The sequence below is a fragment of the Cebidichthys violaceus genome, unplaced genomic scaffold, assembly GCF_023349555.1.
Source record: "Cebidichthys violaceus isolate CVI_PGR_0920_01 unplaced genomic scaffold, fCebVio1.0.p SCAF_8, whole genome shotgun sequence".
Lineage (NCBI taxonomy): Eukaryota > Metazoa > Chordata > Actinopteri > Perciformes > Stichaeidae > Cebidichthys > Cebidichthys violaceus.
The window spans coordinates 9,326,885-9,340,832 of NW_027176964.1; the positions used below are offsets into that span (position 1 = coordinate 9,326,885).

At 43.6% G+C, this 13,948-nt stretch overlaps 1 protein-coding gene across 1 annotated transcript in view; it reads left to right on the forward strand.

Moving 5' to 3' along the window:
• The first annotated feature begins 4,077 nt into the window (after nucleotides 1-4,077).
• The window catches only part of gpc1b (glypican 1b), a 64,297-nt gene continuing 54,426 nt past the window's right edge, over nucleotides 4,078-13,948 (forward strand). Inside the window, exons 1-2 of the mRNA XM_068737817.1 lie at nucleotides 4,078-4,202; nucleotides 4,337-4,890. Coding sequence (XP_068593918.1) covers nucleotides 4,728-4,890 — 163 coding nt within the window. The 5' untranslated portion in view covers nucleotides 4,078-4,202; nucleotides 4,337-4,727. The remainder of the gene's footprint in view (nucleotides 4,203-4,336; nucleotides 4,891-13,948) is intronic.

The window sequence follows — 13,948 nt, forward strand, 5'->3', positions numbered from 1 at the left end:
TGTGTGTGTGTGTGTGTGTGTGTGTGTGTGTGGGGATGAGATTGCATGTCTCCATATATGTGTGTATAAGAAATCACATGGAAACATTGCTGAACACAGGCAGACTGCTCTCATGTCAAATAGCTTTACAGTATATGATAGGAATGACATCATAAAAGCTTTTGCTGTCACCTTAATATGTTAGCATCTGCACCTAAATTGTCCAAATCTAGATGTGGATTCATTTTTATTCAACAATAGGTTTCCAGTCTTTCAACGTTTCCTGTAGCTGCTTCATGATAAAGGCATTCCAGCGGCTTGGGAAAAGTGTTCTGTTCGGTGTAACAATATTTAATACAGCAGCAGGTTTCCAAATTATTTTGATTAGACAGAAAAAGGGATACATTTAGAAAACACTGGGATCTCTAGTTTGACAGCAGAGAATCGGCACAATCAGTAATTAATCAGCCAGTGCTACATTTGAGTGTTACAATCCTGCTGAGTTTGTCTTATGAATATTCTCATCTGAAAAATATGCTACTGATGATGGGTAAAATTTGAATTTACGTACATCTCCTGATGACTTCAAAGAATAGAAACAGTAATCAATGCGTTAATTCTTCTTTTGCAGAATTGGTTTAATAAGTCATGCTGACTATATATTGTAAGGCTATGTTCAGAATGCAGGCAAAAGGGCCCAAAAAAGGCCAGCATGTTCAGGTCCTATGCCCCGACCAATGGGCTATCCTGACCTAAACTCCTCTAGATTAATGCATAACCTTAATCAGTCGCCTCTGCCTCAACCCTCTATGCAGAGCGGGTCTTGCCAAGAAGTCATAATTACGCAACTTTTACGTCACTGTGGATCGACATTTGTAACAATTCTGTGCCGGTGGGAGTCACTCTGTGAATACAAACATGGAAGACAGCTGCGATGGAGGTAGTCAAAGGAGAGACAGTAGGTATCATCAGATCACAAATTTGCTGGCGTCGACTGCACAGCAACTTAAAAATAAAACCGTAAACGTCTGACTTCAGTGGCCTCCATGGTTACTGCAGTACGACTGTGTGCTAAGTGTGACGTCTTTGTTATTGTTCTTTTGCGCATGTGGTTCAGATCAGTTGACAACAGTGACCAGTTCACACTGGAAACTGATATTGGGCAGCCAAACAAAACATCCGATCTGAGCTATAGATCCGATTTGAGCACTTAGGTCTTCAGTGTGAATGTAGCCTTAAGTGACTCACTTTGAGGGTGAAGGAGACATGTGACTTTATTTTTAAGATGCTTTTGGACCCAGTGTTTTTCCTTGGAAGGACCGTCTCTTCATCCATGTGTTTAGACAGTAATGCAATTGTACAATGATTGGTTAAAGTCATTTGTAAAACACAGTTGAAAAACAAGGCACACCTAGAAACAAGATCTTACAGGTTCTTATACATTCAGGTTAGGGGAGCTCCAGGTTACAGGTCTTTAAGTTCCTGTAGTGGGAAACAGCTAATAAAAGTTAGGCTTACAATACTTGTGTTATATAGGCTTGTGTTATATTGACATTTTCTTCCATCTATCTACTTTAAGATACTTAGACTTAGATTTAAGTGTTTTTGCCTGAAAGGAGGGGTAAAACATCTGTAGTATTTTTGTACAGAAGCAATGTCATTTTCACTAGAAAACCTCATCACGCCCCGAAAATGCCGGCCACATAATTACTGCATGTGTACACTAAACTGACAGTTGCTTAGTTGTACGGCCTCTCACCCCGTACTCTCCTCTCCCTTTGCTACCATTCTGCCTCCCCTCTTTTGCTCTCTCCGGTCTCCCCCACTTCCCGCAGCATCCTGCTCCTCATTAGAAGGCCTTTCATGGTCAGAGCCCATAAAACTTCAATGGGAGGCAGGCTGGAGAAAACATGGCTGTTCTGTGGCTTTACTGAGCGTTAATTACATGATCTCCGCACCAGACAGTGGAGGGCCAATCAGTTTCTCCAGCAGCACTGGCGACCTATGGCCACATGTGAGACACAGGCAGACACATAAACGTACACACACACACACACACACACGCACGCACACACACACACACACACACACACACACACACACACACACACACACACACTAACTGCCTCTGACACAGAAGAAATGTGCACAGACACACACAATGGTCATAGGTACACAAACCCATTTATAATACAGACAGACATTTCATTACACACACACTTTGAGGCCACTAGACTTATTAACCTCTGGCCACATGTGTCTAACTGGCCTATGTTCCCCCACAGCAACAAGGAAACTGAGGTGGTTTCCGTCTGCCGTGTGGCACCATTTCACAATTCTCAACTTCGGCAGAGCAACTGTGACGGCGTTGTGCCAGATTTGCCCGAGCGCACATGCAGGGGATGCAAATGAGCGAGACACTTGACATCGCAGAACGAAGGTGTAATTCATGCCTGCTTGTTTCAGAGCTGTAATAACGGAGAGCGAGTGTAGCCATTTGTCTGTTAGTGATATGTGAGATGCTGTCCTCTTTGTTTGGACTCATCCAGTCATGTGGAACGCACTAATTATAGAGTAACATTTCCTAATGTATTCATAAACAATGTCTGCCTTCATAAAAAGAATGATTGCGAGGTAGGAAATGACTGTTCTTGCCATGTGGCTCGCTCCCTCTCTCTTGTCTTTTCTCGTTTCTGTCCTCTGCTTCTTACATTTGTTTGTCTGTCTGTCGAGTGACGGCTGGTTATTTCAGGCTGCATTGGAGTTTTTCCATGTGTCACTGCGATAATGTGCGGTGGCATCTCCTTCTGCAAACAATCCTTAAAAAGCATCTCCCACAGGACTGACACCCTCAAACACGGTCTGATTCAATTTCACACAGTGAGATGACTAAACAGAGTATTTTAAGTGAGTGAACTGGATGTCTCAACTATCCAGGATATAGGGTATACACCACAGAGTCTCCCGTGGGTTTCTAATGTCACATGAAACATGTAACCCTCTTTACCTGAACTTCTGAATATGTGTGTTCATGTGCAGGACTATTAGAGGTCGCACGAGCCTTGCATTCATGAAACCAGCGCAATATCCAAAGTGTAATCAACATAAGACCTTTAAACTCAGCTGTTACCTCATAGGAAGAGGGTTCCAACCTGAACTGAGTGAACTTTCTCCTCACACAAAAAAAGGAAGAGGAAAAAACACATTAGTTATGGATATATTGCAGCCATTGACCATGACATGGCCCTGGACTTACTGGATCTGGACTCTGGAACTAGTCACTGATCCTATTAGAAGTAATGCATGAACAGAAAAATTCCAAGTATGTATAAAATGGAGCCTGATTTTTAAACAAAGCATTTCCTTTCATGATGTAAGAAGAAATATAAATAGATATCGCCAAACAGAGCCAATAAGGCAAACAGCCTTAAAAAAAGAGGGCAGTTACTGTAGCTATGTAGAAGACAACGCACCTGTAAACTTCCTACTGAAGGTGAGCGGAGTTCAAATACAAGTACAGAAACTCGGATAATGAAGGCATTCAGCAGGTGACAAGACAACTGGCAACCGCACCGGGCAGGTAGTGACTTGTCGTCAAATTGCCCCTTCGATGCGGTGCGGAGGAGAGGACTGTGTTGGGTGTGCGCGTGGGTGCCGGGGGTCGAGGGCCCGCCCACAGTTCACCTGCGACACCTGGCTGGTGGAGATCCCGCTGTCGGGACGCATAGAGCACATTCTTTCACTGAGAACCAGACCACCTTATGAAAGACCACATACAGCAGGCCTCCGCACACAGACGGATACGACATCAAAATGACAGACGTTTCCAAAAGTAAACCCACGACTCAAACCTGTTAGTAATGTTATTCTGAAACGTCTAAAAATAATATTTAGATGAGACGGAATGAAACGGAATAGGAACACAAGACCTCGTATACGCTCCCTCTCTCTCTCTCCCTCTCTCTCTCTCACACTCTCTCTCTCTCTCTCTCTCTCTCTCTCTCTCTCTCTCTCTCTCCCTCCCTCTCTCTCTCTCTCTCTCTCTCTCTCTCTCTCTCTCTCTCTCTCTCTCTCTCTCTCTCTCTCTCTCGCCTCCTCCTCATACCACAGAGTGGCAGCGCTGGCATAGCATCGTTCAGAATATCCTGAGCCGGGAACGAGCTGCGATAGCTGCCGCCTGTGCGCACCTCCTTACTCTGATCCCTCTCGGGCCGTCATAGCCGGTAGGCGTGCGGCGACAGAACCTTAGCTGCTCAGCGTCAGCGCAATACCGTGTTATTTTCTTGACACGACCTAAATGATTTCAGCTGTAAACGCGTAACCTAATTATTTTCATCTCTCGCTTCTCCCTGTCTAGGTGAACTAAAAACAAAAACAACCCAACAGTGGAGGCAGGAGAACTGCACTCATCCTGGCCACAGCGTGAGGAGATTCAGTCGTTTGGGAAGAATACCAAAGCTACTGTCCTGTCCACATCGGCCCAACAGAAGGAGAGGGGAGAGACGGGACCTCTGCGCTGTGAAGAGTCGCTCCTGTGCCGTGCGGCAGTGCGCGGAGAGCAGCCACAGACCCGGCAGACGCACTCAAAGCGCAGGAGGGACACAGGAAGGTGGAGGATATTTTACGCACAGCAGCACTCGGTAGTCCCGTTTCACACGCGGCCACACTTGCTGGGAGTCTCCTGCTCCGTTCTGGACTCAACACAGCCGCTTCACTTCTCGGTCGGATTTGCACTTGACTAAGTCCACATGATGGATTCCTTCATCATAGCGGCTCTGGCAGTGTGCTCTCTAACTGCACCAGCCTATGGGGACAAAGGGACCAGCAAAGCTCGGAGTTGTTCGGATATCAGGCAGTTTTATAGCGGGAAAGGATTCGGTCTGGATGGTGTCCCTCAGTCCGAAATATCAGGTAAGCTCCTTCGAAATGCGTCTGCTGCGGTCATGGTGTGCGCACTATTTATTTGGACCAAATGTGGTCTTTACCTCTGAGCCCAAACGCACTTTCAAGGTGATCTACCTGTCCGAATGTAGCACAGCATTTAGTTTAAATCATGCCATAACGTGTCGAGCACACTGTGAAGCCCCATACAGCTGCTACAGTATAAACCCATTGCCACTGAGAACCATAATCTCTCTGCAAGTCCCCCAAGGAATGTTAGTCTATTTTGGGGCTAAAGTCGCACCTGCAGTAGCACCATTTTTTGTGTGTGTAAGTGTTGGTGTGACCTATCTTGTAGAAAGGTTTGTGTGCATTTGGTTCAAAAACAGCACACAATGCAGTTTGCACACATCACTGCAGCAAACTGTTACTTCAAAATATGTTTTGTTTCCCAGGAACTTAAAAGGATGTATTTTTACGTATTGCTTTGTTGTGAGAGTGAGCAAACCTAGTTTCTATCTTTATACCTTTTTAAACCTGTAGTCACACGCTTTCTCAGTCACATGGCAAAGGAAGGGAGCTCTAGCTCTCGGCTGTTTCTCGAGATGAAACACTGCTTTGAAAAGACATTAAGACAGTACAGACATGTCACAGAAACTCTGGCTTTTTGATCCCTGATCAGAAATGTCCCTTTAAATTCCCCCACACTTGATATTTTTAGAAACACAGATGCAGGAGCAGTACCTCGCTTTCTGTCTTTTCGTGTTTCAGTCTCCCTTTCACTCAAAACTAAGCTGCTACGCTCCCCAATCTTTCCTCTTCTTTAAAACCTGTATGTTCTTTGTGTGCATAATTCTTCCCTATAGCCTGACAGTCACTTGACCATGTGCTGTAACCGCACAAATATGATGTTGCTCACTGTGTCATTCATGGTCTGATGTCAGACGGTCACAAGCCCCTCCGCAGTTCAGATGATTACACGTGTGCCTCCTCAGGAATTCAGTGCAACGCTTTCACACACATGAACACGCACAAACGCAGTTTACTGCAATTTCAGGTTCTACAGTTACAGCATTGTACATGCATGGACAAGACATGAGACTGGCCGTGCGTGCTTACACAACCACTTCCCTGTGCACAGATTCAAAGGAGATAGAAATTAGATTTGAACTTGCATATTTTATTTAATTTATTGCCCCCAAACTGTCAAATTAATGAATACAAAGAACTATTTCTCCAAAAGTAAAGAACAGAAAGTACAACCTTAATATTTAAAGTGATCAGCATATTTTACCAACATGAAATGAGCGTGGATGTGTACAGTGGTTCTCCCTGTAACACAGCCACAGTCCCTCCCAATCTGATAACATAATACTCTTTTCCTCGAAAAAGCCCCTCCAGACTGCGTCAGCCACCTTCTCTATTTTGTCCAATTCATTTTCCACAGAGTGCTACACTACTGTGACAGTAGATAAACTCTTCTCCCCTGTGAAGACAGAGATGTTTGTCCATTAGCAGCGGTCGAATGGCTCTGAGACATACATGGATGACTTTCTGCAGTAGTCACCTAAAGGTCACTCACTTCTGAGGTAGAAACGGCTCTATTTTCTGAAAGCATATGGGCTCTCACACAGCACAGCACGGCTGCAGAAAGAGAAAAAGCATTGTGTCTTGACAGAAATAGCATGTATAACGTGCCGCTTACACATTCAGATTGTAGGTGTTTCTTCGTGACCATCTAGAGACGCCTTTAAGATGCATAAAGATGGAGCATTAAGCTCATGAGGAACATGATATCCAATGCAAGGACACTCAGTAGATCTTTCCCACTGATAGGATAGGAGAGATTATAAGATTTGAGGGTGCGGCGGTAATGTGATGAAACTGTTAGCTCATGTCATGACGCCATACATCATAAGGCAGTGAGGGCCAAGTAGTAACTGGACACTTCTAATTTAATTGATTGGCCATACTGAATAAATCATTTGACAGAATTAACGCCAGCCCCGGCGCCTTAGAATTCCCCTTTTCCTCCAAATGTCTGTAATCCATAACGCTTTAAAGATAAAATCTGTCTTGTCATGACACCACCTATTCCTCTTGCTTCAATCAATGATGTGGAGCTTACTTAAGTCTGGGGTCAATGCATTCTCAATAAGAGAGAAAATAAGGGAGTGAGACAGACACTGAGTGCCAGGAAGAGATAGATAGAGAACCGAGGGTGAGAAAGAAAGAGACACAGACGTGGATGGATGTGAGACAGAACGCGAGATCAAGGAAAGGGGAGATTTGGCTTTGACAATATTCCTCCCTGTGTCCCCGTCTCTCTTGGCTCCCAAGCATAAATAAACGCTCATCCGCTCCAGCCTGGCATATTGAACGTCTTAGTGAAATATGAAAGCTTTCATTTATGCTTGATATTTGCAGAATGATGTTTTCTTGTGAGACACCAGGGCTTGATCAACTTAATGTGGAGGCTGGGCCTGACTCAAGGTCACATGCTGAGAACATCATCTCCATTTAGTCTGGGAGGACATTGAGAGACAACTGCATCCCATAATGTCCATTCACAGCTCTTTAAAACCTATTTCAATGCTACTGCACAGTAAATGAGATACAAGTCCTCGGCACACAAAGTAGCGAATATACTCCTGCACAATATTAAACTAAATAGTTTTTATATGCACAAAACGTGTATAATCAAACATGGAATCATATGCAGATAAAGTCTGAACAAGGTCTGCAAGTAATATGGCCTTTAAAGTTATTAGAGTTTGTTTTTTAAAGATATGTTTTTTACTTGTACACCTCAGCTCTTTACATTTGAATGAGGTACTTTTATGATGTGTGAGGCACACATCCCACATCACAGTCCCTGTTTGATTATGCTCAGTCAACAGTGAAAGAAGATTCCTAGATATTGCTTTTACATTGATACGCCTCATTTAACAACTTGGATAGTCCACTGTTGTTAAGTAATTAATTAAGCCGTAGAAAGCCATGCACAAGCAAGCTATTGAGTTAAGGGTGAGCTGTTTGGTATTGTGTTAAAGCTGTGTTTACTGGACCGTGGGAACAGCATCAGTTGAGCAGAAATGAAAAGTGATGGTTCACAAGTAATCAAAATGAATGTGATGAGGCCAGTGTAACTGTCCAATGTGGTTATTTTTGGAAACAAGCTTTTTTTTTTGTCGGTATTTATCCAAAATGGATATTTCCATTCTCCGGGGCTCACCTGTGTCCTCCCTGTCCCACCCCACCATTACGGCCGCGGTGACTTATCAGGGGATATCACTCCTCATCCCTCCGTTTCTCTCTCTCATCGGCTCTTAAAGAGAGAGGCGCCAGGCGCTCTTTGAAAGCAGCTGGTAGCCAATGAGTGTGAGATGCTCTATGACATATACGCCTAAACAAAGACAGAAGCTGCACGAGACATCTGGAGGAAGGCTGGTAACATTCTGGTATGGCATTGGCGTTTCCCGTGCTGTATTTGTGTTGTTGTTGATTGCCGGTTGCTACAGGCTGACTGTGGGTCAGTGCTCTGAAGTGTCATCTCTAACCAGTGTTTGGCAAATGATACAGTGGGGTTGTTGCTCACCAGGCCTGCTAGGAACTGTTATTGACTAATGACTGGCTTGTGGCTGGAAATTTGGGCTGATCACTATGGTAGCCAACAGAGAAAAAAGTATGGGAATCTTTTGAACACAGCAGCTTGACTGTGATTTTGAAAATCACTTGAAATGTACACAGTAGCGTTGTAGCTAAAACAAAGCATGAGTTTTCACACACTGGGTAGGAAATTCTCCCCAGGCCACTCTCTTACCTAATTGACTGTGGGTAATGATAAGATAATAGCGGCTAGTGTGCTTGCTGCCCCACACACTACTTTCCAGCCAGAGGTTAAATGAAGATAGCAGTTCAATGCCAGAATAAAACTAAGCTGGCAAGCCAGGGAGAGGCTGCAAAACCAACAACAAAACAGCAAAAAGCACCCAACTCTCAGAATCTGCATGAGCTGCAACCCAGAGGACCCATCTACTTGAGTGTTCATGTTCCAGAGCAAAATGTAGACCATGTACAATGTTGTATGTGTTTAAGCCTTTAATCTCTGTGGACATACTTATACAGTATCGCTGTGTCTTCCACCAGTTGCTGTTAGCTTAAGACCCTCCAGTCCCCCTGTGAGGCTGCTTGACCTGCGGTGGCCCCTCATTCTTGTCCCCTCAGCAATGTACTCTCATGCCAGTTATGATTATAAAAATAATCTGTTCAGTGTTCTCAATTATTTGCTAACCTGTTCGTACTAACATTCACTGTTAACGGTGTCACCAAGCTAAATAGTTAGTTTCTTTGCCTGTGCGGTCCGATAATGAACCCACACTTCATAGCAGCAGGCATTGAGACTTAATTGGTGTCCCAGTTCAGGGAGGCATGTTGAAAAAAACTAAAACCCAACTGGCCTTGAACCTGTGATGTTCCAATTACATGGTCAGCTTAAAAACCCAGAGGCACCAGGACACCCTGTCTGGGTCATTTTTATGTAAAAGGAAGTCTCACTTGGTCGGACACCAAAAGATTTTTCAAACACGTCCAACATGACATGAGCCTCAACGTACTGGATTCACCAGAACAAGGTCAAATATATACATGGCCTTTATAGATTAGTCACTTAAGTATCATCTGTTATGGAGAAAGAAAATAGAATGTCTACTTTCACAAAACACTTACAGTTGCAAAGAAGAGACACTCATTTTCATTAATTTAGTCTGTATTTGGATACCTATTAGCTTCCACAGAGTGGTCGCTAGTCTTCCTGAGCTTCACACAGAAACTATAATAAAACAATTTAAAATCAAACTGTCATTAAAAAAAAAAGAAAAGACGAAACAAGCCAAATGTAAGGAGCCGAAAATAAGAAAAATGGCCATATGACACATTAAAAAATGATGGCCTACAATGGAAACAAGAACAAAATTGTCACAAATACACAGCAATAAAATAATAATAATAGTAAAAACAAAAGAAAAAAAGATTCCAAAACAATAATAACCAAAGTAATATCTACGTGAGCCTTCAGTTACGCATCTCACACACATCAGCACAGCGTGAACAGTGACAGACCAGTCTGCCTGCTCTGTTCTGTGCAATTTGAAGTTTGTAGTTTTTTTAGATGTTTCTCAGCTGCACTTTACCAAATGACTCAGCAGTACTCCACATGCGACAGAACAAGTCATCGAACAACGTCAATCACAACATTTTGTGTATTCATACCAGCTGCATGGATGATTGAATGCATATTAAACAACACTCTTAAGCATTAACATTTCTAAATTACACACTGACAAAAGCACTCTTAAACACATAAAGCCAGCAGTGTTACATATATAGTTTTTAAAAAGGGCCAGACCAAACATTACCATAAAAAGTGTGTGTGTGTGTGTGTATGTGTGTGTTAAGCTTGTCGTCATTGTAGCTGTTCTGGACAGCAGTCTTATCTCCAGCCCATTGATATCTCCGCTGATGTGGTGTTCTTATTCTCCATATGGTGGACAGCTAATTGATCGCACTGAATTCCATATTGCCACCTCGTGAACGGAACTCATTAGCCGCCTTGGAGATAAGAACGTCAAGGCCTATTTGAAGGTTAACGTCAGCATGAAGCCCCACACATCTGTTGGCCGTCCTCTACACACAGATTAAAGCAACAGCAACAGTTGTTTCTGTAACACAGTGTGCAGGCTCATAACCCTGCTGCAGTTTACAGTGTGTGAATCCCTGCATCTGGGCTCCTGTCTGTGCCTGTTTATGCATACTGTATCTGTGTGTGTTTGTGAATGTGCGTGTCTCTCTGTGTTGATGTGTTTTCCTACCAACTGAATATGCTAGAGTTGTTAAAATGCTGAAGTCAGTAAGAAGCCTCTTGAAGCATTAAGCCATAATGGGCTGCAGGGAGCATGAAACAGACCACAGTGTGTTTGATGTTCACCATAGAGAGAGGGAGAGAGGGAGAGAGGGAGAGAGGGAGAGAGGGAGAGGGGGCAGAGAGGGGAGAGAGGGGAGAGAGGGCTCATGGTCTGCTGACTGTGACTTGGGCTGGCCTGGTCTGCCAGGTTTCGCTAGTCCCTGCTCCGCCCTATAACGGGCTATATGTGGGGAAAAAGAACAACCCGAAGAACAGAGAAGAAGAGAAAAGATTAAGATTAAAAATGGTTTAAAAGCTCCTTGTGTGTTTTCTGCACTGCAGTAGGGGGGGCTGTTAGAAACATGAAAATCTTGAGGACAGTGTGTCCAAACATGTTTTTAGCTGCTCCGAAGTTTGCAAAGTGTGTGAACAAAGATGGAGAAACCATTTCCCCCGTACCAGTCAAAGCACATGAAGTAGTCTTCTTAATCGGAATCGTTTTTGGGCGGACGATTTAAGGTTAAATGTAACAGTCCTATTTCCTTCACACAGTCAAGAAAACAGTCAAATAATAACATTGACCCATTTCTGGACGGAAAGACGTAAGAGCTGACAAACATGTCATTTTTTCCCCTACATTTCTTTTGATTTATTTAAAAAGAAAAAAAATCTACTGTAATTTACTTTGGGTCTTAAATTATAGGAAATTGAGGTCAACAGAGATTGCTTTTTAGGATATAATGTACTACCTTGACAAGTGTCAGCTGCCTCTTCTCTGACCAGCATGCACTTCAGCTGCTGCCCCCCCCCTCTCTTTTTCTCTCTTGCTGCGCTCCTCGTGTCTTTTGTTCCGTGTCACTTGTCTAATGTGAGAGTAGGAGTTCACACATACAGCCTTCCCTTGGCGAGCATACACACACACACCACACACACACACACACACACACACACACACACACACACACACAAACACACAAACACACACACATAAACAGAGAGAGAGAGACACACAGATGACCGCATAGGCCAGTCTTTTTATGTCACCACAGGGGTTTGCAGTGTCATTGCAACAGGCATGTGTGTGTGTGTGTGTGTGTGTGTGTGTGTGTGTGTGTGTGTGGTGGTGGTGGTGGTGGTGGTGGTGGGGGCTTATGACTCCTCTTTTGTCTTCAGAGGAATTGGTTGTGTCAAAAGGAGAATTATTCCCTCATCACTGCAAGCGCCTCCACTGTCTCTCGTTGTGTGAGTGTGTGTGCCGAATGTGTTCATAAGCAAATGAGAGAGTATTAATTTATGTGTGTGAGTCACAGATGTGTGTGGACTCTGCATGACGTCTAAAGACATGGGAAGAATATTATTAAATTGCTCCCTCTCCATTTGCCGTCATTGTGTGCGAAGCGCGTGATTGCTGGCGTTTGTTTTTGTTTTGCCCTTTCGTCAGTTATGTAAATGCGTACGTGTGCCATGGCAGAATGGCATGGTTGTTGTGGCTCATGTCCCCTCCAGCAGTGCTTTCTGTGGACTAGGTGGGTATTTGAAGTGACAGGAAACTGGCTCTAGCTCACTGTGTGGCGTCGCTTCGGCTCCAGCTACCTCTCCTCTTGCCCTCCTGCTGCTTGACAGATGGTACGAACCCAAAGCAGGATGCCCACTACCATATTAAGTGAGGGCCCGCAGTATGGACTTCACGGGGCGACACGCCCTACGCCAACACGCACATACGCACTGTCTGCAGCTGTGGACCCGAGTATTCGCTCCTGTGGCTATGGCACTATGGCAACAAATTCAGCAGGCCCACGGGGGTTGGGTATTCCTTAGATTGTATTGATTCTGATACTGTAATAATAATAAAAGTTAATACATGGGCAATAACATGAATTGTTACAGCATCTCTAGCTCTTATAAATAATCATTCAGAAATCATTAGAATGTTAAAAACAAAGCAAAACAAATTGCCTGTTACTATTTCCCAGAGCCTAAAGTGGTGTCTTCTAATTACTTGTTTGGTCTTGCCAACAGCCCGAAACCCAATTATGTTTGATTTACAATGATATAAAACAAAGAAACACAACTAATGTATGCTCAAAATTCTCTTATTCAAGAGAGGCAACAGATATTCTGCATATTTGCTTGACAAATGGATTTGGTGATGAATCGATTGTTAAAGTAGTTCTGGATTAATGTTCCTTCAATTGCCTAATTAAATAATGGGCAAATCTTTATTCTGTTCACTCTATGTGCTAAGATCAGCTGATTCTGGGGCCTTATGATGTATAAACACTGTATAAATATACAGTCATGTCCTCCATCGTTTGAAATAGTGGCCACATTTTGCTCACCACCGTCTTTTGTGAAGGCCACACTTATGAGCGCTTCCCCCAGTTCTGATCCAATTCTCGATTCCAAATATAATTGCCAAAATAGATAGATGGATAATCTCTGATGGAGACAACCTTCAGGCTTCTATCGCTCAAATATAAAAAAAGAATGAATAGGAATTGAAGAGCTGGTAGATTGGGCCTGTATATAAAAAGATTGGAGTAGATGATGAAATTGGTAAGGTTGCCTTCTAACTGTTGAATACCTGAAATGTGTCTGGCACCTTGCTGCCCAGATGCCCGGCACAAACAATGCAGATTTAATAAAGATAGGACACACAGGCGCAGTGGTACACATATTCCTCAACTACACACTTCCCTTTGATAAGCAATCATTTCTGTCCCACTCTGTTCAACAGTGGCCCTTTCTTCCACACACAGGTTTTTTTTTATTAAAAAACACCATAGCTCACATCTGTGGAATGAAACACTGCAGGAGTAGCAGTACGGAAAGCTGGTCTGCAAGTCACCGAGCCTTCTGTTGCCGTATGTGTTTCTGCATGTGGGCGTGAGGCAGACTTCCCAGGTGTTTCAGGACTCGTGAATATCGTCTTTGTCTCGTTTTCCCTCCTTTCCCCGAAGGCAGCAACATTATTTAACAAAATACTCTTCCAAACTCGAAGCATGTTTCTACACTTCGGATGCAGAACAGTTGCCACTTTCTCCTCATCTCTATCAAGTCTGCCGGTCTCTGACGGTTCCTTATTTGGCTTTTTAAGTTGGTCATTTTGGAGGAATTTCGTTTTAAGCTGCTCCAGGCAAGTGACTGCACACAATGGTTATTTAGCTTTGTTGCTACTTGGCTTTT